We start from the raw sequence: 24939 nt of genomic DNA on the forward strand, positions 1-24939 counted from the left end.
TGACGTGACAGAAAAGAGCATTGTTGGTGTCAGCAAGCCTAACACTACTTTTGTGCTCCCTAAGTCTGTCAGAAAGAGATTGGCCAGTTTCTCCAAAGTACTGCAGTGGACAGGAGGAACAAGAAATGGAGTAGACACCAGGAGCATGTGTAAAGGGAGGAGAGGTATGAACTAGATTAGTGCGAAGAGTGTTAGTCTGGTGAAAAGTAAGTTTGATGTCTAAGAAACGGAGAGTTGTTGAGATTAGAAAGACTGGAAATGTAGGGAAGGCAGAGGGCAGGAGAGTTCCCAGGATTAGAGAGTTTGGGAGAGAAGAAAGTCTGTCTAGCACGTGAAAAGGCAAAGTCTGTGAAATGGGAAGGGTAGCCAAGATGGAAAAATGAATTATGAAGAGTGGAAATTTCTGATTCAAGGAACTGAGGATCACAAATGCGGAGAGCACGGAGAAAGAGGGAGATAAGAACACTTTTCTTGACAGAAAGCATGATAAGAAAAGTAGTGAATGTACATGCCACTGTATAGGTTTGTGGTAAACGGAAAAGGCAAAACCTGTATCTGAGCGGTGGACATGAACATCAAGGAAAGGAAGCAAGGAATTGGATTCCCATTCAGCTTTAAACTTAATGGAAGGGGCAAGATTATTAAGAGCATCAAGAAATGGTTGGAGAAGACTAGAGTCATGAGGCCAAAGAGCAAAGATGTCATCTGCATAGTGGAGCCAGAGTGAAGGGCGCACATCAATATTATTAAGAAGAACAGTCTCGAAATATTCCATGTAAAGATTAGCAAGAACAGGAGAAAGAGGAGACTCCATAGCAACTCTGAAGGTTGCTGCTATGGGCTCCTTTTGCATTACATTGTAATGGAGCATTTTACATTGTAAAATGCTCCAAACTTCAGAACACTCGTGACTTAATCTGATTCTTTTTTCCTTTTCTCCCTCTTTCCCTTTCCTCTTTACTCTTTCTCCTTTGGGTTTTCTTTCTTCTGCCTTGGGTATTTGTCCTTTATTATTTCCCCCCCCCTCCCTCTGTGTTCTTGCTTCTACCCTCTCTGGGCTCCTAGCTCACTTGCAGTGCTCCTCTTTTTTTAGTATTTGACTGCACTACTACTACCACTGCTACCTCCACTATTACCTCTCTTGTCCCATCCCTGTCTGCTGGCCTATATATACTCTCTCCTCTCCGTTTTGTTAGTGTGACTTTGTAGATGGTCCAAGTCAGACCGAAACGTTGTCGTAAGCTCCTCCCTTTCTATGTGCAGGTTATTTATGTTTTGTTCCAGTCACGGTAATGTGCCTTTTTTTGTTATTTATGGACCCCGCAGGTGTCTTATTCTTTCCAACTTTTTTAATGTTCTTTTTTCTTTTTAACCACTCTTTCGTTCTTAGGCTACTCTTACTGCTACTGGGAGCTGTAAGAATCAGCTTTGCTTTCTACGTGACTGTCTTGCTGAACAAATTTTGCTCCCTTTCTTCTCCCATTTCCTGAAACCCAACCCACTGTGCACTGCCTTTCCTGATCATGCTCATCTCCTACTTCAACACTCGCTCATTCTACTAAGTCTCAGGTTGAAGATGCCTTCTTTACTCTCCGTCAGCATCAACGTGGTCTCTTTGCTTCTCTTCCACATGATCTCTGTAACCTTCTCACTACCATTGCTTTTGACACTGCTTGCCTGAATTCACAAATTCATTCATCTAAACTACAGAATAAACTTCGTCTCATCTCAGCTAGCCCTTGGTCTAAATTCTCCCTTACCGACTGTGTTACTAGCCTGTCTTCTGTCTCACTCTCTCAGTATGAGCTTGAACTTCTTGGTTTTGGTCTTTCCTTTGCCACTTCACCTGCCCCTTGCGCTGGTATTGACTTGATTACCTCTTTTGATTCTTTTCGTCAGTCTCACTCTCATAATCTTCCTGACTTGTCCACTTTTCATGGCGCTCTCCTTCCTGCTCTTGATAGTATATTTTCTAAGAAAACCCTATTTTGAAATTGGCCTTCCTTGAATTGTGTATGAAATTGGCCAAATTACCAATTTCTGATCACTTTATTGGGTAGTTGAAATCGGTAAATTGGGAGGTTCTGGTACTCAATCGATAGAACGAAAGGAGTTCTAATGAAATAGCTATGAGTTTGGCTGACTGGACCAATGGAATTAGCTGAAAATAGGGCTCAAAATGGGCTAAATCGTTGATGCGTAAATATCAGTGAGACCACTAACTTCACTAGAGCGTAATTCCTTAAGTTTTCATCGAATTTCGTACTTTTGGTGTCATTACCATCAGTAAAAGATTCTCTATCAATTTTTTTTTTTAATTCTTCAACACTGAGAACATGTTTGCGAGCAGGAGTCCCGACAGTGAACGGGTTAACACATGAATGAAAGGAAGCCAGTATGTGTGTATACGAGAGGGGGGCGGGGATGGGAGAGAGGCAGAGAAATAAATTTTTATCAGATTCCCTTCATTTTAGTCTTACTCAGTTTATGAAAATGTACTCTCATTCTGTAAGACAGTGCTGTGTGACCCTTTTGGATTTAGTGCTTAGTTATGATTATACACGTAATAATAATAATCAAAGTTTTTTTTTTTTTTTTTTTCAAAAACTTTCCCCACACAGGAAATTTAATATGTGGGCATGCCATAGTTAAAGGGTTAAGCATAAGGGATGGTGAAAGACTCGATCCTTTATTGACTAAGTGTCAAAGATACACAGTACGTACTCTCATTTGAGGTGTCCCGTGGCTCTGTTGGTAGAGCACTCGACTCACTGAGTGTCTGTGGTTCAATCCCTGGTATGGGTGGAAACATTGGACATGTCTCCCTGCACCTGTTGTCCCTGTTCATTTAGTAGTAAGCAGGTTCCTGGGTGTTAGCCAACTGATGTGGGTCGTATCCTGGGGTGGTGGTAGTATACCTTAGATAGGGCTGGGCTTTAAAATGAGCCGAAGCAGAAGAGTAACAGCTCTTAGTCTACAAAATTGATTTGTGTAAAAAAAAAAAATCAGGGCTTTCACTCTACATTATCTATTGATGCAAGCATATATCATACTTTTGAATTTTTCATTATGATGCATTTCATTCCAAATATTTCAAGCAGTTAGGGAATTACAATATTTTTAACACATTGGCCATCTCCCACCAAGGCAGGGTAACCCAAAAAAGAAATGAAAGTCTGTTCTTAATTTAAAATTGATGTTTTCAGGACAAATTGGGAGATGACATGTCTATATCAGCATCAAGTGACTTGAGACCGACGGGGGTACGTCCGATTCTCACTAGAGTAGCTTCCAACATTCCATGTTGTGTCATCACCCACAAACCAGTTGAGAAGATTCTTATATGGTTTGTAATAATTTCTTTTGAGGTATAACTTTGAAATCGCATACATAATTCCTATAGATTGCTTACCATATAAATGTTTTATGCACAGTATGTTTTTTTTTCTTTTATGTTAGTTTAATTATATGTTATCAAACTAGGAAATGATTGAACTAGGAAATAAAGGAAATGAAATAAAAACAAGTAATGAGAGACATTGTTAATTAACACAAACAAGCAAAAGTACTTGTTAACTTCTTTTTCTTTAGTATCGAGAGTTCAAGACCTGAGTGTTAGCTTTGCTTTCTAGTTAGCAGTCTTGGCCCACACAAGCTAGCTGCTCTTCACTCTTGAAGTCATCTAAGCATTTTGTGATCATATTGATTTGTCTTTCTTGCTTCTTATCTGTCTAAGATTTGATGTTTTCCATTTTTGCACTGTCCAAAACAGTAACAACTTTTTTTTTTTTTTTTTTTTTTTAAAAAAGTCGGCCGTCTCCCACCGAGGCAGGGTGACCCAAAAAAGAAAGAAAATCCCCAAAAAGAAAATACTTTCATCATCATTCAACACTTTCACCACACTCGCACATTATCACTGTTTTTGCAGAGGTGCTCAGAATACAACAGTCTAGAAGCATACACATATAAAAATACACAACATATCCCTCCAAACTGCCAATATCCCAAACCCCTCCTTTAAAGTGCAGGCATTGTACTTCCCATTTCCAGGACTCAAGTCCGACTATATGAAAATAACCGGTTTCCCTGAATCCCTTCACTAAATATTACCCTGCTCACACTCCAACAGATCGTCAGGTCCCAAGTACCATTCGTCTCCATTCACTCCTATCTAACACGCTCACGCACGCTTGCTGGAAGTCCAAGCCCCTTGCCCACAAAACCTCCTTTACCCCCTCTCCCCAACCCTTTCGAGGACGACCCCTACCCCGCCTTCCTTCCCCTATAGATTTATATGCTTTCCATGTCATTCTACTTTGATCCATTCTCTCTAAATGACCAAACCACCTCAACAACCCCTCTTCTGCCCTCTGACTAATACTTTTATTAACTCCACACCTTCTCCTAATTTCCACACTCCGAATTTTCTGCATAATATTTACACCACACATTGCCCTTAAACAGGACATCTCCACTGCCTCCAACCGTCTCCTCGCTGCTGCATTTACCACCCAAGCTTCACACCCATATAAGAGTGTTGGTACTACTATACTTTCATACATTCCCTTCTTTGTCTCCATAGATAACGTTTTTTGACTCCACATATACCTCAATGCACCACTCACCTTTTTTCCCTCATCAATTCTATGATTAACCTCATCCTTCATAAATCCATCCGCCGACACGTCAACTCCCAAGTATCTGAAAACATTCACTTCTTCCATACTCCTCCTCCCCAATTTGATATCCAATTTTTCTTTATCTAAATCATTTGACACCCTCATCACCTTACTCTTTTCTATGTTCACTTTCAACTTTCTACCTTTACACACATTCCCAAACTCATCCACTAACCTTTGCAATTTTTCTTTAGAATCTCCCATAAGCACAGTATCATCAGCAAAAAGTAACTGTGTCAATTCCCATTTTGAATTTGATTCCCCATAATTTAATCCCACCCCTCTCCCAAACACCCTAGCATTTACTTCCTTTACAACCCCATCTATAAATATATTAAACAACCATGGTGACATTACACATCCCTGTCTAAGACCTACTTTTACCGGGAAGTAGTCTCCCTCTCTTCTACACACCCTAACCTGAGCCTCACTATCCTCATAAAAACTCTTTACAGCATTTAATAACTTACCACCTATTCCATATACTTGCAACATCTGCCACATTGCTCCTCTATCCACTCTATCATATGCCTTTTCTAAATCCATAAATGCAATAAAAGCTTCCCTATCTTTAACTAAATACTGTTCACATATATGCTTCAATGTAAACACCTGATCTACACATCCCCTACCCACTCTGAAACTTCCTTGCTCATCCGCAATCCTACATTCTGTCTTACCTCTAATTCTTTCAATTATAACCCTACCGTACACTTTTCCTGGTATACTCAGTAAGCTTATTCCTCTATAATTTTTACAGTCTCTTTTGTCCCCTTTCCCTTTATATAAAGGGACTATGCATGCTCTCCGCCAATCCCTAGGTACCTTCCCCTCTTTCATACATTTATTAAACAAAAGTACCAACCACTCCAACACTATATCCCCCCCTGCTTTTAAAATTTCTGTCATGATCCCATCAGTTCCAGCTGCTTTACCCCCTTTCATTTTACGTAATGCCTCACGTACCTCCCCCACACTTACATTCTGCTCTTCTTCACTCCTAAAAGATGGTATACCTCCCTGACCAGTGCATGAAATTACTGCCTCTGTTTCTTCCTCAACATTTAAAAGTTCCTCAAAATATTCTCGCCATCTACCTAATACCTCCATCTCCCCATCTACTAACTCCCCTACTCTGTTTTTAACTGACAAATCCATACTTTCCCTAGGCTTTCTAAACTTGTTTAACTCACTCCAAAATTTTTTCTTATTTTCATTAAAATTTCTTGACAGTGCCTCTCCCACTCTATCATCTGCTCTCCTTTTGCACTCTCTCACCACTCTCTCTACCTTTCTTTTACTCTCCATATACTCTGCTCTTCTTATAACACTTCTGCTTTGTAAAAACCTCTCATAAGCTACCTTTTTCTCTTTTATCACAGCCTTTACTTCATCATTCCACCAATCACTCCTCTTTCCTCCTGCCCCCACCCTCCTATAACCACAAACTTCTGCCCCACATTCTAATACTGCATTTTTAAAACTATTCCAACCCTCTTCAACCCCCCCACTACTCATTTTTGCACTAGCCCACCTTTCTGCCAATAGTTGCTTATATCTCACCCGAACTTCCTCCTCCCTTAGTTTATACACTTTCACCTCCCTCTTACTTGTTGTTGCCACCTTTCTCTTTTCCCATCTACCTCTTACTCTAACTGTAGCTACAACTAAATAATGATCCGATATATCAGTTGCCCCTCTATAAACATGTACATCCTGGAGCCTACCCATCAACCTTTTATCCACCAATACATAATCTAATAAACTACTTTCATTACGTGCTACATCATACCTTGTATATTTATTTATCCTCTTTTTCATAAAATATGTATTACTTATTACCAAATTTCTTTCTACACATAGCTCAATTAAAGGCTCCCCATTTACATTTACCCCTGGCACCCCAAATTTACCTACTACTCCCTCCATAACATTTTTACCCACTTTAGCATTGAAATCCCCAACCACCATTACTCTCACACTTGATTCAAAACTCCCCACGCATTCACTCAACATTTCCCAAAATCTCTCTCTCTCCTCTACACTTCTCTCTTAACAACTTTATTGTAACAACTTTATTGTTGACAATTTCTTCTGGTACCTTATTGTTACAGTGGACCTTTGGTTATCGGCCGTAGTCGATTCCAGAAGCTCATCCTAAAACCAAAACGGCTGAAAACCGAAATAATATTTCCCATAAGAATTAATGTAAATACAATTAATTGTTCCAGACAAAAATGTTCACAAAAAATAATTTTTTTAACAATTAAATCAATATTACATACTGATTAGGAATAGGAAGTAGGTTATTGAAAGCAGTGAAGAGTCTTTACAAGGATAGTGAGGCTCAGTTTAGAATATGTAATCGAGAGGGAGATTATTTCCCAGTAAAAGTAGGCCTTAGACAGGGATGTGTGTTGTCACCATGGCTGTTAACATATTTATAGATGGAGTTGTAATAGAAGTGAAGGCTCGGGTATTGGCAAGAGGTGTGGGATTAAAAGATAAAAAATCTAACACAAAGTGGGATCTGTCAAGGTTGCTTTTTGCTGATAACATTGAGCTTTTGGGAGATTCTGAAGAGAAGTTGCAGAGGTTGGTTGATGAATTTGGTAGGGTCTGTAAAAGAAGGAAATGAAAAGTGAATATAGGAAAGAGTAAGGTGATGAAGATAACAAAAAAAATAGGTAACGGAAGATTGGATATCAGATTGGAAGGAGAGAGTATGGAGGAGGTGAATATATTCAGATATTTGCGAGTGGACGTGTCAGCGGATGGGTCTATGAAAGATGAGATAAAACATAGAATTGACGAGGGGAAAAAGGTGAGTGGTGCACTAAGGAGTTTGTGGAGACAGAACTTTATCCATGAAAACAAAGAGGGGAATGTATGAGAGTATAGTTATACCAACGCTCTTATATGGGCATGGGGCATGGGTTGTGATGGCAACAAGGAGAAGGCTGGAGGCACTGGAGATATCATGTCTGAGGGCAATGTGTGGTGTGAACATAATGAAGAGAATCCATATTTGGAGATTAGGAGGTGGTGTGGGATTACTAAAACTATTATCCAGAGGGCTGAGGAGGAGTTGTTAAGATGGTTTGGACATGTAGAGAGGATGGAACGAAATAGAATGACTTCGAGAGTATAAATCTGTAGTGGGGGAAGGCAGGGTAGGGGTCGGCCTATGAAGGGTTGGAGGGAGGGGGTAAAGGAGGTTTTGTGCACGAGGGCCTTGGACTTCCAGCAAGTGTGCGTGAGCATGTTTGATAGGAGCAAATGGAGACGAATGGTTTTTGGGACTTGACATGCTGTTGGAGTGTAAGCAAGGTAGCATTTATGAAGGGATTCAGGGAAACTGGCAGCCTAGACTTGATTCCTGGAAATGGAAGGTACAGTGATGGCACTCTGAAGGAGGGGTGTTAATGTTGCAGTTTAATAACCGTAGTGTAAGCATGCCTCTGGCAAGACAGTGATGGAGTGAATGATGAAAGTTTTTCTTAGGGCCACCCTGCCTTGGTGGGAAACGGCCAATGTGTTAATAAAAAATAAAATTCTTCTTTTTCCATTTAGTTATGTATACAGGAGAAAGAGTTACTAGCCCCTTGCTCCCAGCATTTAATAATTTATATAGAAGAAGAGGTTGCTACCCCCTTACTCTCAGCATTTAGTAATTTATACAGGTGAAGGGGTTATTAGCCCCTTGCTCCCAGCCTGAGTGTGCTAAATATATGAGACACACTCATATTATTGTGCCTACTACATATACAGAACATTAAATTTAACTTTAAACCCTCCACTTAAACTTCCCTTGGTAGTTACAACCAAACACACAGTCACAATGCAAGGCATAAGGTACTCTTCAACATCCCTCGTGTCAGTCTCGCACAATGCAAAAACACTATGTACATAAAGGGTCCGAAGATCTGGAACTCTCTACCAGAACTGATAAAGGATCCCCTGACTAATAAATTTAGAACAGCTAAAAAATCATCTCATCTCTCAATACTGACCAAATCAACCAAAACAACTTCTAATTAATTATATTATGTGACCTCTAAGCTATTAAACATCTGCCATTCAGTGAAATATTGCTGCTTGAACCATTAATTGTAATATTGTTTTTATTATGTGCAACTACTAGATTATTCTTATAAACCTTCACCTCGACTGCCTCACATTAGTATTAAGATTAGATAAGATTGTAATCCTCCATGGGGAAGTGGAACAGAATTCTTCCTCCGTAAGCCATGCGTGTTGTAAGAGGCGACTAAAATGCCGGGAGCAAGGGGCTAGTAACCTCTTCTCCTGTATATATTACTAAATGTAAAAGGAGAAACTTTCGTTTTTCCTTTTGGGCCACCCCGCCTCGGTGGGATACGGCCGGTGTGTTGAAAGAAAAGAAAGAAGATTGTAATCAAGTTAACCACTATTATCTTGTCTAGTTTTAAGTAATTACTGTGTACTAGGATTAATCTACCCAAAATGCCCTGGCATGATAGTGTCTTTCTTTGCACTTAGCAAACCAACAATGTAATTACACATTATAACCTTTACAAAGAAATAAATCTTTATCTTATCTTTATTTAGTAATTTATACAGAAGGGGTTACTAGCAACTTGCTCCCAGCATTTAGTAATGTACTATACATACAGAAGAAAGTGTTATTAGCACCTTGCTCCCAGCATTTAGTAATTTATACAGAAGGAGTTACTAGCACCTTGCTCCCAGCATTTAGTAATGTATACGTACAGAAAAAAGTGTTATTAGCACCTTGCTCCCAGCATTTAGTAATTTATACAGAAGGAGTTACTAGCACCTTGCTCCCAGCATTTAGTAATTTATACAGAAGGAGTTACTAGCACCTTGCTCCCAGCATTTAGTAATTTATACAGGAGTTACTAGCACCTTTACAAAGAAATAAATCTTTATCTTATCTTTATTTAGTAATTTATACAGAAGGGGTTACTAGCAACTTGCTCCCAGCATTTAGTAATGTACTATACATACAGAAGAAAGTGTTATTAGCACCTTGCTCCCAGCATTTAGTAATTTATACAGAAGGAGTTACTAGCACCTTGCTCCCAGCATTTAGTAATGTATACGTACAGAAAAAAGTGTTATTAGCACCTTGCTCCCAGCATTTAGTAATTTATACAGAAGGAGTTACTAGCACCTTGCTCCCAGCATTTAGTAATTTATACAGAAGGAGTTACTAGCACCTTGCTCCCAGCATTTAGTAATTTATACAGAAGGAGTTACTAGCACCTTGCTCCCAGCATTTAGTAATGTATATGTACAGAAAAAAGTGTTATTAGCACCTTGCTCCCAGCATTTAGTAATTTATACAGAAGGAGTTACTAGCACCTTGCTCCCAGCATTTAGTAATTTATACAGAAGGAGTTACTAGCACCTTGCTCCCAGCATTTAGTAATGTATACGTACAGAAAAAAGTGTTATTAGCACCTTGCTCCCAGCATTTAGTAATTTATACAGAAGGAGTTACTAGCACCTTGCTCCCAGCATTTAGTAATTTATACAGAAGGAGTTACTAGCACCTTGCTCCCAGCATTTAGTAATGTATACGTACAGAAAAAAGTGTTATTAGCACCTTGCTCCCAGCATTTAGTAATTTATACAGAAGGGGTTACTAGCACCTTGCTCCCAGCATTTAGTAATGTATACAGGAGAAGGGGCTTCTATCACCTTGCTTCTGGCATTTTAGGTGTCTCTTACGACACGCATACTTACGGAGGAAGGATTCTTCTACACTTCCTCATGGAATAAGAGCAGAAGTATTTACACAATTCTTGTGATTGAATCTCGCAACTGAAATTGAATTAGGTACCTGGGTATTTGTGATTAAAGAAAAGTTTTATTGCTGTTAGTACAACTGGACAATGATGGAAGGAAGGTGGTGAGCAGATGTTGCCATACATCAAGGTACAATGATGAGAGTTATCAAGGATTCTTGATTGCATTAAATAACGGTTTGCCTTATTATATGAGTGAAGTTGTTAATTAACTCTTTTACTTTTAATACCGTTCCATTGCTTATTATTTGGTTGGGTTTTATATTAGAAATTTGTACAGTTGTATTGTTCTCCCTTCAAGGGAGAAATGTCTTGAAGTTGGTGAAGGGCTTTGAATCCAAAGAATTAGAGCTACCGTTTCCTTCAGATCAAAGCTGATTACCCCGACCCCTCCCATTCCCTAGGTGTTGTATAACCCTCATGGGTTAGCATTTACACACCTTTATAACAATACCACTGTAGATAAATGATTCAGAGAACCATCAAGTTGATAAATTAGACACACAGGCAACACTTTTGTCTAATTTATCAATAATACAGTAAGGCCCTGCTTTACGGCGTTTTGCCTTACGGCGTTCTGCTAATACGGCGATGTCAAATTATGACCAAAATTTGCTATACGGCAAGCAATCTTTTAAATAAGGCGCCCCCCACCCGGTTTGTTTACATTTTCCGTGACCACATCTATTATGTCAGGAAACTTTCCAAAATTTCAAGTGTTTTAAAGTTACTGCATATTTTATATGTACTTTGATAATTATACTTATGTGTACCTGTACCTAAATATACTTACACACTGTGCTGGTGTGCAGGTACACATTAAAATTGCCAAGTCTCTCTCTACCCATGACGCCAATACTACGTAATAATAATCACTCTTGGGCACACTAAATGTCTTATTTTACATCAATATAGGCATTTTCATTAATCCATCTATGATATTTTCCTCAGAATTATATATGAAACCCATTACATAGCATATAAACATGATACATACACTCACAGAATAAAAATTGATGTAAATATGAGATTTGTTTACAAAGCAGCTGTGTAGGTAGTGTCGGAAGAATTACGTTTTCTCTAGTCAAACACTGGGGGGTAACTGTAGGAAAATATTCTTTTTGTATGCCTTTACTCTATGTATAGCAATTCACAACCCTTGTGGGTTTAGTGCTTTTTATAATAAATAATAATAATAATTATTATTGTTATTATTAATAATAATAATTTTTTTTTTTTTTTTTTTTTTTTTTTTTTTTTTTTTTTTTTTTTTTTTTTTTTTTTTCAACAAGTCGGCCGTCTCCCACCGAGGCAGGGTGACCCAAAAAAAAGAAAGAAAATCCCCAAAAAGAAAATACTTTCATCATCATTCAACACTTTCACCACACTCACACATTATCACTGCTTTTGCAGAGGTGCTCAGAATACAACAGTTTAGAAGCATATATGTATAGAGATACACAACATATCCCTCCAAACTATTAATAATATTAATACTAATAATATTATTATTATTATTATTATTATTATTATTATTATTATTATCTTCATTCACTCTAAAAATGGTGTGCTGCTGTTTGTTTATTCTGAACTAACTTGTACAACTTGTACACAATGTAAGAATATTTGTATTGTGAGGTAATTATTATTAAAATAAAAAAATATTGAGGTAAATGTTTTACAAACTCTTACAAATGGACGTGAATGAACTAAAAGTAGATACATATTAATACGCATTTATTTCGCCTGACCAAGTGATCGTCCACTACCTGTTCAGTTTGTGTTCTTATATTGTCTCAATTCTGTATCTCGTTCTCTCTCTCGTTTACTCTTTCGTTAACTAGTTGGCTCTCATTGACGATGGTGTCTAAGGTTAGCTGTAATTAAAAGAGAAGTCGTAAGCCTCTTGTTTTAAGTGCCAAGTTAGAGGATGATGGTGTGCCATTCTGATTTTATTCAATAAACACCCTGCCACTCACCTCTCACACTTTAATATTAATATTTTAAGGTAAGTAATAAGTGTACTCTGTGTGTATCTTACCTTTTATTGTGTTTTTAATGCCTATTTCTATTGCTAACTTAATATAAGTTAGTGTAAACTTGTTGTCTGGCATTTATTGCATATTTTATATGCTCTGATAATAATACTTGTGGAGCCGGGTGGAGGGTCAACATTACGTTTTCTCTGTTCAGCCATCAGAGAAAACGTGTATGAATCTGCGTTTGGCCCAGCCACTCCCCCACTCTGGTTTTGTTTACAATATTTGGCATGAATTATTCATTACTTCTACCTTCGTTTATGATGGCATCTAAAGGTAGTTGTTAGAAATTATTAAATTCAGTGAACAAGGCATGTCGATGTTAATAATATGGCTCTGGGCCACAGTGTAGGTAGCCGGTAGGTGTAGCCCAGGCAGGCTACACCTACCAGCTACCTACACTGACTTTATACAAATAAATACTACTCGCCTCTCTTCCTATATTAAGACTACACGCTTCCAGCAGGCGTGCGTGAGCGTGTTAGATAGGAGTGAATGGAGACGAATGGTACTTGGGACCTGACGATCTGTTGGAGTGTGAGCAGGGTAATATTTAGTGAAGGGATTTAGGGAAACCGGTTATTTTCATATAGTCGGACTTGAGTCCTGGAAATGGGAAGTACAATGCCTGCACTTTAAAAGAGGGGTTTGGGATATTGGCAGTTTGGAGGGATATGTTGTGTATCTTTATATGTGTATGCTTCTAAACTGTTGTATTCTGAGCACCTCTGCAAAAACAGTGATAATGTGCGAGTGTGGTGAAAGTGTTGAATGATGAAAGTATTTTCTTTCTTTTTTTGGGTCACCCTGCCTCGGTGGGAGACGGCCGACTTGTTGAAAAAAAAAAAATATTTTAAGGTAAATAATGAGTGTACTGTATGTGCATTTTACCTCTTTGGGATGTTTTAAATATCGTATATTAAGTATGAGACGGGGAGCCAGTGCTACCTACACCTGGGCTACCTGCACCTGACTTCCTACAAATAAGTACTACTCACCTCTCTCCCTATATTAAGATTACAAATACTTTAAGATAAGTAATGAATTTACTGTGACTGTATTTTACTTTGTGTGTTTTTAATGCCTAGTTCTATTACTAACTTAATATAATTTAGTGTAAACTTGTTGTCTGGCATTTATATGCATTTATAAATGGAAAAAAAATGGAGTTCTGCCTTCCGGCGATGTCTGCTTTCCGGCGACAGCCTGGAACCTAACCCGCCGTTTAAGTGGGGCCCTACTGTACCACTATACCAGCATGATTAATTTTGCTTCCTTTTCCTATTTACAAGGTATGACAAGATGCCCAGTAACCTGTTGAGCATTGTTCCTGAAACACCAATCAGCTCATCCAGTAAGTCTGTGTACTTAAAGGTGGGTACAACAAAGTCGGCCACTCATAACATGGCCCTCCTCTCTCGTTACCTGCATCATCGACGGTGGATCTGGGCAGTGCAGGCTCCTAGTGCTCCAGCTGTCTCTCTCAATTCTGTTGCAAGAATTCTCAACACTCTATCAAGGTAAATTTCATGGATTATTTTTGAAGTAAGTCTAAGAAACATTAACATGTAATTAGTGTACCGATCGCAAAAATTTTAATGAAGGAAAGCAGTGAGGTACAGTTGACTCTCATTAGCTCTGATCTCATTTAGAATTATGACCAATGGAGAAAGACACATGAACAAACACTAGGACATATTAGAAAATGTTTTGGTCCTGGGACCTTGATCAATCCCAGGACTGAATAATAATTGTCTTATTACCAAGGTTAATACCGAATTAATTATTTTTATTTAGCTGGCTGCTTGTTTGTTTTCTCTTTTCTTGTTCAGTCAGACCTTGATTAGTGAAGATCTGCATTACGAAATTTTGATTCCATGAACTTTTATAATTGATAACTGATTGTGTAACTGAAATTTTGTAATGCAAATTCGCACTAAATTTTGTTGTGTAGCTAAGAGTTATATGCACTGCATGTTGGACTTTGATAAAAGGTTGATCACTGCTCTTTACTTTTACAGAATAAGACTCCAAGAAGGCTTCAGCTATGCATATTCTTGTAATGGAATTGTAACAATGGTCCGAGAGTTTGACATGAAGGTGATAAATTAACTCTTTTAAATTTTTACTTTAATTTGGTAATGTGTATGAAAACCAATCTGCTAAATAAACCTGAATTTTATAAGTGTCTAAGTTACAGTGTTAGAAAGAGCAGTGTTGCTTAATTATGATATTTGTGACTTGATTCAGTTGGAGCTGAGTGAAAGTGAAGGTGAACGTCTGCTGGAATCATGCTCTCAAGGAGGACTGGCTACCTTTCCCTGTGTTGCTCAGTATGTGATCTTCCCACCGCATATATCAAACTGCAGTAGAGATAGGTAAGCTGGCAAAGTGTTAACACATTACCTGTTTCCTACTAAAATAGGGTGACCTAAGGAAGGAAGTAGTCACTGTCAGTCATTAAACAGTTGTCTTTAATTGTTGAAATAAGACATGGTCACAAGCTTGGTCACAGACTGGGCCGTGGGGGTGTTGACCCCTGAAGCCCTCTCCAGGTATACTCCAGGTATGGACCCAAGAATTTACAACAGTGAGAGTTGCTTACAAAAGCTTTCTCAAATATACATGGATTAGGTAGTAGGTTGGTAGACAGCAACTGCCCAGGGAGGCACTACGCTCCTGCCAAGTGAGTGTGAAACAGAAACCTGTAACTGTTCTACATGATGGTAGGATTGCTGGTGTTCTTTTTTCTGTCTCATAAGCACGCTTTGTCAAGGTTGTTCCACTTCTGACCATTCTGAGACTGAAGAAATACTTCCTGATATCCTTGTGGCTCATCTACATCTTTACCTTCCAGCTGTGACAAGAGTACATGTTTTCCCCGCTTTTCCAACAGCCTATCCCTATCAATTCCTCTGAATATTTTGTATGTTATCATGTCTCTCCTGGTTCTTCTTTCCTGCAGTGTTATTAGTTGTAGGATTCACATGCCAAGGGTTCAAACCCCCACCTGTTCCATGGTTCATTATATTAAGTTCTGTTAGTCCTTTCTTATAGCTTATACCCCTTATTTCTGGAACTAGTTTCACTGCCTACCTCTGCACATACTCCAGTTTTTTAACATGCTTTTTCAAGTATGGGTTTTATGCTGGTGCTGCATACTCTCAAGATGGACCTGACATATGTTTTATAAAGGCTCTAGAATGACTCTATTGAGATTCTTTAAGGTCACTCTTAGATTTATTAGGCAAGCATTGGCTGCAGAGGTTTTTCTGTTGATATGATCCTTTGGCAATATGGTAGGCACTGTGCCCACCCATATGTCTCTCTCCTAGGGTGAAGTCAGCAACCTCTGTCTCATATGTCTGGTCTTCTTGCCCTTTCTCCAGTCTTCATAACCTTGCATTTGCTGGGATTGAATTCAAGCAACCACTTATCTGATTAGTCTTGCTGATTGTCCAGATCCATATGGAACCTTTTTTTTCGTCTGTTTTTGTTCTCTTCATTAGTTTTACATCATCAAACAGATATGCATGTGCCTCACTCCCCATTTGGAATTTTGTAGGTCATGGTGTGGGTCATGTGTGGTGTGGGCCATGTGTGGTGTGGGTCGTGTGTGGTGTGGGTCGTTTGTGGTGCAGTTCGTGTGTGGTGCGGGTCATATGTGATGTGACTTAAGAAATCGTAATGACACGATTGCAAATAAACCATACCCCCGGCCGGGATTGAACCCGCGGTCATAGAGTCTCAAAACTCCAGCCCGTCGCGCTAACCACTAGACGGGCTGGAGTTTTGAGACTCTATGACCGCGGGTTCAATCCCGGCCGGGGGTATGGTTCATATGTGATGTGGGTCGTGTGTGGTGTGTTTCGTGTGTGGTGTGGGTCGTGTGTGGTGTGGGTCGTGTGTGGTGTGGGTCCTGTCTGGTGTGGTTCCTATCTGGTGTGGTTCCTGTGTGGTGTGGTTCCTGTGTGGTGTGGTTTCTGTGTGGTGTGAGTTATATGTTGGTTCAGTGGTTATATAATATGAGAGGTGTCATAGTGAGAGCTTCTGAGAAGGGTGTCAACTCTCTGTGATGGGAATGTGGGATGTTGCAAATGTATGGAATAGGTGGCAGGTTACTGAAAGCAGTGAAGTTTTTATTAGGATAGTGAAATTAAGGAGATTATTTCCCAGTAAAAGTAGGCCTTAGACAGGGATGCATGATGTCACCATGGTTGTTCAGTATATTTATAGATGGGGTTGTAAGAGAAGTGAATGCTCGGGTGTTGGCAAGAAGTGTGGGATTAAAAGATAAAGAATCTAACACAGTTGCTTTTTGCTGATGACACTGAGCTTTTGGGAGATTCTGAAGAGAAGTTGCAGAGGTTGGTGGATGAGTTTGGTGGGGTATGTAAAAGAAGGAAATTAAAAGTGAACATAGGAAAGATTAAAGTGATGAGGATAAAAAAGTTAGGTAATGAAAGATTGGATGTGAGATCGGAGAGAGTATGGAGGAAGTGAACGTATTTAGAGATTTGGGAGTGGACTGGTCAGTGGATGAATCTGTGAAAGGTGAGGTGAATCATAGAATTGATGAGGGGGGGGAAGGTGAATGATGCACTTAGGAGTCTGTGGAAACAAAGAACATTATCCATGGAAGCTTAGAGTATAATTATACCAATGCTCTTATGTGGGTGTAAAGCACGAGTGGTGAATGTTGCAGCAAGGAGAAGGCTGGAGGCAGTGGAGATATTGTGTCTGAGAGCAATGTGCAGTGTGAATATAATGGGGAAAACCTGTAGTTTGGAAATTAGAAGGAAGTGCGGGGGTTACTAAAAGTATTATCCAGAGGGCTGAGGAAGGGTTGTTGAGGTGGTTCAGACAGGAGTAGGGGTCGTCTTGGGAAAGGTTGGAGGAATGGGGTAAAGGAGGTTTTACGTGCAAGGGGGTTGGACTTCAAGCAAGTGTGTGTGAGTGTGTTAGATAGGAGCAAGTGGAGGCGAATGGTTTTTATGACTTGATATGCTGTTGGAGTGTGAGCAGAGTAACATTTATGAAGGTATTCAGGGAAACCAGCAAGTCAGACTTGAGTCCTGGAGGTGGGGAACACAGTGCCTGCACTCTGAAGGAGGCGTGTTGATGTGTTGTAGTTTTTTAACTGTAGTGTAGGCACTCCACTGGCAAGATAGTGATGAGGTGAATGATGTTGATGAAAGTGTTTTTTCTCTTTTAGGTCACTCTGCCTTGATGGGACATGGTCAGTGTTAATAAAAAAAAAAATGAAAAATAATTGAAAAATATCAGCTTTTCTACACATTTTAAAGTACAGTTCATTATGGTCATGTAGCACAATATATATGATACTTTTTTAGACAAAAAAAATGACTTTAAAATGCTTGACCGAGTGTTACCAAAATTCTCGACCTGTATAAGATTGCAATACGCTCTCTTATAATACTCTTGTGCATAGTGTTATTTTTTGTAAATGTGACTGAGAAAGGGCATTCAAAATTAAATAGTGCTGACTATGAAGGGATTTCCATTCGCTATTCAATTATGTATGTACTTTTTCAGTTGCACTTAAAAAATTGAACTGTATAGAGGAGCTTCAGAAAAGAGTTTACTGCATGCATCTTTCTTTCTTTCAACACATCGGCCGTATCCCACCGAGGCGGGGTGGCCCAAAAGAAAAACGAAAGTTTCTCCTTTTTCATTTAGTACTATATACAGGAGAATGGGTTACTAGCCCCTTGCTCCCAGCATTTTAGTTGCCTCTTACAACATGCATGGCGTACGGAGGAAGAATTCTGTTCCACTTCCCCATGGAGATAAGAGGAAATAAACAACAACAAGAACTAGAAAGAAAATTGAAGACAACCCAGAGGGGTATGTATATATACGCTTGTACATGTATGTGTAGTGTGACCTAAGTGTAACTAGAAGTAGCAAGACATACCTGAAATCTTGCATGTTCATGAGACAGAAGAATGGACACCAGCAATCCTACCATCATGTAAAACAATTACAGGCTTTTGTTTTACACTCACTTGGCAGGATGGTAGTACCTCCCTGGGCGGTTGCTGTCTACCAACGTACTACCTAGGTTTACTGCATGCATATTAATTTTAAATCATCTCTAATTGACCTTAATCTAAGATTGATAGTATTTGCAGTGTTAAATATATTGTGTGTAAACAGTGGTTTTTTATTGCTATTACAGTATTGTTGATGAGGACTGGGAGGAAGGGGACAGTGTGGAAGCTGATGGAGAGATACAGATAGTTACTGAGTGTTGGGTGGAACCACAGAATGGTGTTGTTACCTCTCCCTCACCTCAGGCGGTCCATCTCCATAACTGTAACTACCGGCAGCTGGCACAGGCGGTGAGTACCCTTGAAGCATTCACTAACTGGTAATGATATGGATTGTTACCATGTGTAGTTTTGTGGTCATAAGAGGTTCTTAAGTTGCAACTCTCCCAAGTTACATTCACTGCTGTGACTACTACTACTAGGACTACTGCTAGTACTAGGACTACTGCTAGTACTAGGACTACTGCTAGTACTAGGACTACTGCTGGTACTAGGACTACTGCTAGTACTAGGACTACTGCTAATACTAGGACTACTGCTAGTACTAGGACTGCTGCTGGTACTAGGACTACTGCTAGTACTAGGACTACTGCTAGTACTAGGACTACTGCTAGTACTAGGACTGCTGCTGGTACTAGGACTACTGCTAGTACTAGGACTACTGCTAGTACTAGGACTACTGTTAGTACTAGGACTGCTACTACTACTAGGACTACAGCTACTGGAACTGCTGCTACTACTAGGACTTGCCAGTACTAGGACTACTGCGACTACTACAACTACTGCTATGACTGCTGCTACTGCTACTAATACTCCTCTGGAATGATTGAAGGGAAGGAATACAAGAGGCTTTCAGGTTTAGGGGCTTTAACATCCAGCAGGCTTATGTGTACATGTTAGACAAGTGCATGACAACATGTAGTTGTTAATGGATGTGTTGTTGGAGTGTGAGCAAGGTAACTTATGAAGGGATTCAGGGAATGTGGTTAGTCAGCCTCAAGTCCTGGAGGTGCAGAGTACAGTACCTGCACTCTGAAAGAGGGGTGAGGATATTGCAGAGAGTAATTTGATTGTGATGTCTGCATGCTTCAGGGAAGATGGCGATTGAACGAATGTTGATGAATGTGTTTTCTTCTGTGGGCCGCCCTGCCTGGTGGGAGATGGCCATTGAGTTAACCCCTCAACTGTCCGAACGTAGATCTACGTTTGTACTGCTAGCACTCCGAATGTAGATCCATGCTTATTTTACATGCTTTCTTATGGAGAAAATCAAGGTTGGAGTGCTAGTGATGCAAACGTAGATCTACGTTTGGACAGTTTAAGGGTTAAAAACAATAATACTGTAATAATAATAATTAATACAATAATTTGAAAGTGTATAATATGCAGAGGATTATGGGCTATTAAAGCACTTGAAATTTTATAACAGGCAAAAGGGGCACAATTTTCATAAAAGAAGTAAATGTTAGGGTGTTGGGGAAAGGGGTGGGATTAAATAATGGGGAATCAAATACAAAATGGGAATTAACAGTTACTTTTTACTGATGATACTGTGCTCTTGAGGGATTCTAAAGAAAAGTTGCAAAGGTTAGTGGCTGAATTTGGGAGGGTGTTTCAAGGTAAAAAGTTGAAAGTGAACCTAGATAAGAGTAAGGTGATGAGGGTATCAAACAATTTAGATAAAGAAAAAAATGGATATCACATTGGAGGGAGAGAGTATGGAAGAAGTGAATGTTTTCAGATATTTGGTAGTTGACTTGTCAGCAGATGGGTTTATGGAGGATGAGGTTAACCATAGAATTGATGAAGGAAAAATGGTGAGTGGTGCGTTGAGGTATCTGTGGAGATAAAGAAGTTACTGTACAAGAGTATAGTGGTACCAATACTCTTATATGGGTGTGAAGCATGGGTTGTAAATGCTGCAGCGAAGAGGCGGCTGGAGGCAGTGGAGATGATGTGTCTAAGGGCAGTGTTATGGTGTAATATTATGCAGAGAATTTGTAGTGTGGAAATTAGCAGGTGTGGAGTTACTAAAAGTATTAGTCAGAGGGCTGAAGAGGGGCTGTTGAGGTGGTCTGGTCATTTCAAGAGAATGGAACAAAGTGGAATGACTTGGAGAGCATATAAATCTGTAGGTGAAGGAAGGCTGGGTAGGGGTCGTCCCCAAAAAGTTGGAGGGAGGGGGTAAAGGAGGTTTTGTGGGCGAGGGGCTTGGACTTCTAGCAGGGGCACAGGTGCAGCTAATGCAATATTTTATTGTGACAATGTTTCCACAATAAAATGTTGCATTAGTTGCACATGTGTCCTTTTACCTAACATTGTTGGCAGTTCTACCAACATTACAGTTTTCTAAGAGCTGAGCTGCAGCACAAACATGTGTGAAACATGACTTCTGTGTACTATTTATCTATACAGATAATGCATTTATGCTTTACATTGAAAACTAAGAATGCATCTTGTTTCTTTGTTGGGAATTTCTTGTACTCATAAATTTTTACAGTAAATAAATACAGGGGTTTACAATGAATAAATTGTTTACTGTGACTAAATATACAATTTACAGGTAAGTTCTGTGATTTACAGTTGTTTTAATCAAATGTCACAGGATTTTTATGCTGTTGTCATTGCCTATTTGAGTTTGTGGTGAGTAGGGCTGAGCTGTAGCTCTTGGTCCTATCTCAGCCTAGTAATGAGAAATAGCCCTCTTGTATACTGATTCCATTTCCACTGTGTTGTTATTCAGTGTTCTATTGCTTTACCTAATGTGTAGAAGAAAAGTTTTTAATATCCCAGTCATCTGCTTGAGTGTGTGGTTGCTAACCATACCAACCTGGTTTTTGGTTCACAGCTGGTGAACAGTGCTCGGGCACATCTACAGAAAATAGCGCCTATGGCAAGCACTAAAATTGTGCTTCTGTCCAAACATCTGACACCTATTTTTTTGGGGATAATTTTACCATAAAATCTGCTAAAAAACACAAATCAAGCTCATTAATAACAAAAAGGCACAATACCATGACTGGAACAATACACAAATAACCCGCATATAGGAGAGAGGAGCTTACGACGACGTTTCAGTCCGACTTTGTAAATGGTCCAAGTCGGGCCAAAATGTTGTTGTAAGCTCCTTTCTCCTATGTGTGGGTTATTTGTGCAAGCTCATTAATCTTTTAACCCTTTCAGGGTCGAGAAGCCCTCTCCTAAACTTGTTCTCAGGGTTGAAAATTTTTCAACAAAAATAAAAATTATTTTTTCTTATGAAATGATAGAGAATCTTTTCCCGATCATAATCATATCAAAAGTATGAAATTTGATGGAAAACTTACGAAATTATGCTCTCACGAAGTTAGTCTCGACGATGTTTATGCATCGGCAATTTCGCCCACTTTGAGCCCTATTTTTGGCCAATTCCAATGCACCAGTCGACAGAAATCATAGATATTTTGTTAGAACTCCATTTGTTCTATCAGATGAGTACAAGAAACAAGCCAATTACTGATTTCAGAAATTGGCAGTTTTGCCAATTTCACACAAATCTCAAAAGATGCCAATTTCGAAATAGGGCTTAGAATAAACAAGACAGACATTCTAGGCACTTAAATAACATTTTCTCTGTTCATTAGTCACATCCCCACTCCCCTTTACATTTCTTTTGCTTTCCACTTTGAACTTTTACTCTCACAAAAAATAGTAGATTTACTGTTATACAGACTATTGCATTAGTGTAAAAATGGTATAAATAATATCATTGCACGTGTGAAAAAATATTAGACTCACCAGTTGACATGTATTGGATGCGTGGCATGATTTGTTTACTTTTGAACATTGGCAGAAATTAAACATTTCTGCTACTTTGAGCTCTATTTCAAGGTACTTCTCATTGTGAAACCAATCAAAATCATGTCAATTTCTGTAACAAGTCTTCCATTCTATAAAATGACACCAAGAAAATGAGAATACAACCATAAATACCATACAAAAATACACTGCAAAGTCGCTGTTTTAAACAAAAAACACGGTCAGAGTTTTTTTTTCTCATTATGCACTGTATGCTGCAGGATTTTTTTTATACTGTGCACACTGACCATGCAGACCCATTCTTTCATATGTAGGCCTACCAGCTTTCTCTCGCTAGATTTGAAGGCGCTAGAATTTCCGCATACTAGTACGGCACCAACCCTGGCGTGCAATCCGCACTAGTATGACACCAACCCTGAAAGGGTTAATTAACAAATTATGGCACTACATGAAAATTACAACTGTACCTTCCTTGCTTTCATCGATGCAGATTGGTCTATGATGTGCTCAGATTCATTTTTGTCAGTTTATTCTCTTTGTATACTTAGCAGAGCAAGAGTACTGAGTCTGCCTTGACCCTTGGAGGTGTTCACCCCATGATAATCAAAGATCATACACCTGAATCTTTTTTTCCACTATCTGAGGACGGCTTGTCCGACTTTAATAGAAACTGCTCAGTGGTGGTGCCCTTCAAGTGGCACCCAGGGCATGTGCCATACCTGCCATACCTTAAGTATGCCTCTGACTGTATTGATAGGATAATAGCAAAAGTTTTGCCTGTACTAATACAGTGGACACCCAGTTTTCAGCTGGTGCGGAAATTGTGCAATTCGGATTTTGAGCACTTTTTTGGGTGAAATTTACTCCTGGATTTCGTACATCAGCTTGGAAATTGATGGTACCAGACGCATCCAACTGGGTCGCTCATACGTTCCTGACTCACTCTTGGGCACAATAATTGTCTTATTTTACATTAATATAGACATTTTCGTTAAACCATCTATGATATTTTCTTCAAAATTATGTAAAAACACGTTACATAGCATTAAACATACAGTGTTATATGCAATGTATGTTTAATAATAATCACTCTTGGGCACATTAAATGTCTTATTTTAAGTTAATATAGACATTTTCATAAATCCATCTATGATATTTTCTTCAAAATTATACTATAAGAAACATGTTACATAGCATATAAACACGCAAAGTTTATATGCTATCGAGGGGTTGGTGGAGGGTAAACATTACATTTTTTCTGGTCCAGCTTCAGAGAAAACATGTATGAATCTGCGTTGGCCAGTAACCGCCGTTAATAGTACATAAGGCTTTTGTTTACAATTCTCGGCATGAATTATTTATTATGTACTTCTCCCTTTGTTTATGATGGCATCTAAAGGTAGTTGTTAGAAATTATTAAACTCAGTGAACATGATATATCGATGGTAATAATATGGGTGTAGGCCGCAGTGTGTGTAGCCGGTAGGTATAGCCTGGGATGTAGTCCCTCTGGGACTACAAGTCCATGTATATACTAATCACCAACAAGAGTCTTCAATAAAGGTATGTAATGTTCATTTATCATTAAAATTAGTCATTTATATTTATTTCTCATTGTTTTCTGTATGTAAAACTATAGTTATTCTCTATAAAATGTATACGTATTTTGTTAATAATACAGTGGTACCTCGGGATACGAACACCTCAAAACTCGAACAATTATGTAAGTGTATTTATGTAAGTGCTTTTGTAAGTGTATGTTTGGGGGTTTGAAACAGATTAATCTAATTTACATTATTCCTTATGGGAACAAATTTGTTTGGTATCAGCACTCGAACAGCCCTCTGGAACAAATTAAATTTGTATCCCAAGGTACCACTGTATTTTTGGGTGTCTGAAACGGATTTATTGGATTTATAATATTTCTTATGGGAAATATTACTTCAGTTTTTGGCCATTTCAGATTTAGGCCAACCTTCTGGAACAGATTAATTATGAAAACCAGACGTCTACTGTACTCAGTTTCAGGTTTATACAAATGCTGTAAACATTAAACGATACCCATTGGTACCACCAAAATTGGCTGTTATCTACTGATACTGATGCTGTGGTTCCTTCCAAGTAAACTATTTATCCTTTGTAACACCAGTAGTGTGAAGTACTTTGCATGTTGTGAATGTAGCTCATCTTGTTCTTCATTCCACCCATCATATATTTCCCTCCCCTACTTACTATACATTTATCTTCTCTCTTTCCCCACCATACTCTCTTACCCCATCCCTCATACTTTGCCCCCTTCCCTGCTAGATTTCTCCTCTCCCCACTGTTCTTTCTCCCCTTCCCACCATACTTTATCCCCTCCCCACTGTACATTCTCCCCTCCCCACTGCACTTTCTCCCTTTCCCACCATACTTTCTCCTCTCCCCAAAATACTTTCTCCCCTCCCCACCATACTTTCTTCCCTCCCCACCATACTTTCTTCCCTCCCCACTGTACTTTTTCCCTCCCCACCATACTTTCTCTTCTCCCCACTAT

The 24939-nt window shown here is 39.1% G+C and overlaps 1 protein-coding gene across 1 annotated transcript in view; it reads left to right on the plus strand.

Annotated features, from left to right (window-relative positions):
- LOC128699781 (KICSTOR complex protein SZT2) overlaps window positions 1-24939 on the plus strand; it is an 807931-nt gene that overhangs the window by 214626 nt on the left and 568366 nt on the right. The window contains 5 exon segments of the mRNA XM_070102247.1: window positions 3207-3346; window positions 13824-14051; window positions 14553-14631; window positions 14782-14909; window positions 18734-18896. Of these exon segments, the coding sequence (XP_069958348.1) occupies window positions 3207-3346; window positions 13824-14051; window positions 14553-14631; window positions 14782-14909; window positions 18734-18896 (738 nt within the window).

The sequence above is a fragment of the Cherax quadricarinatus genome, chromosome 81 (genome assembly GCF_038502225.1).
Source record: "Cherax quadricarinatus isolate ZL_2023a chromosome 81, ASM3850222v1, whole genome shotgun sequence".
NCBI lineage: Eukaryota > Metazoa > Arthropoda > Malacostraca > Decapoda > Parastacidae > Cherax > Cherax quadricarinatus.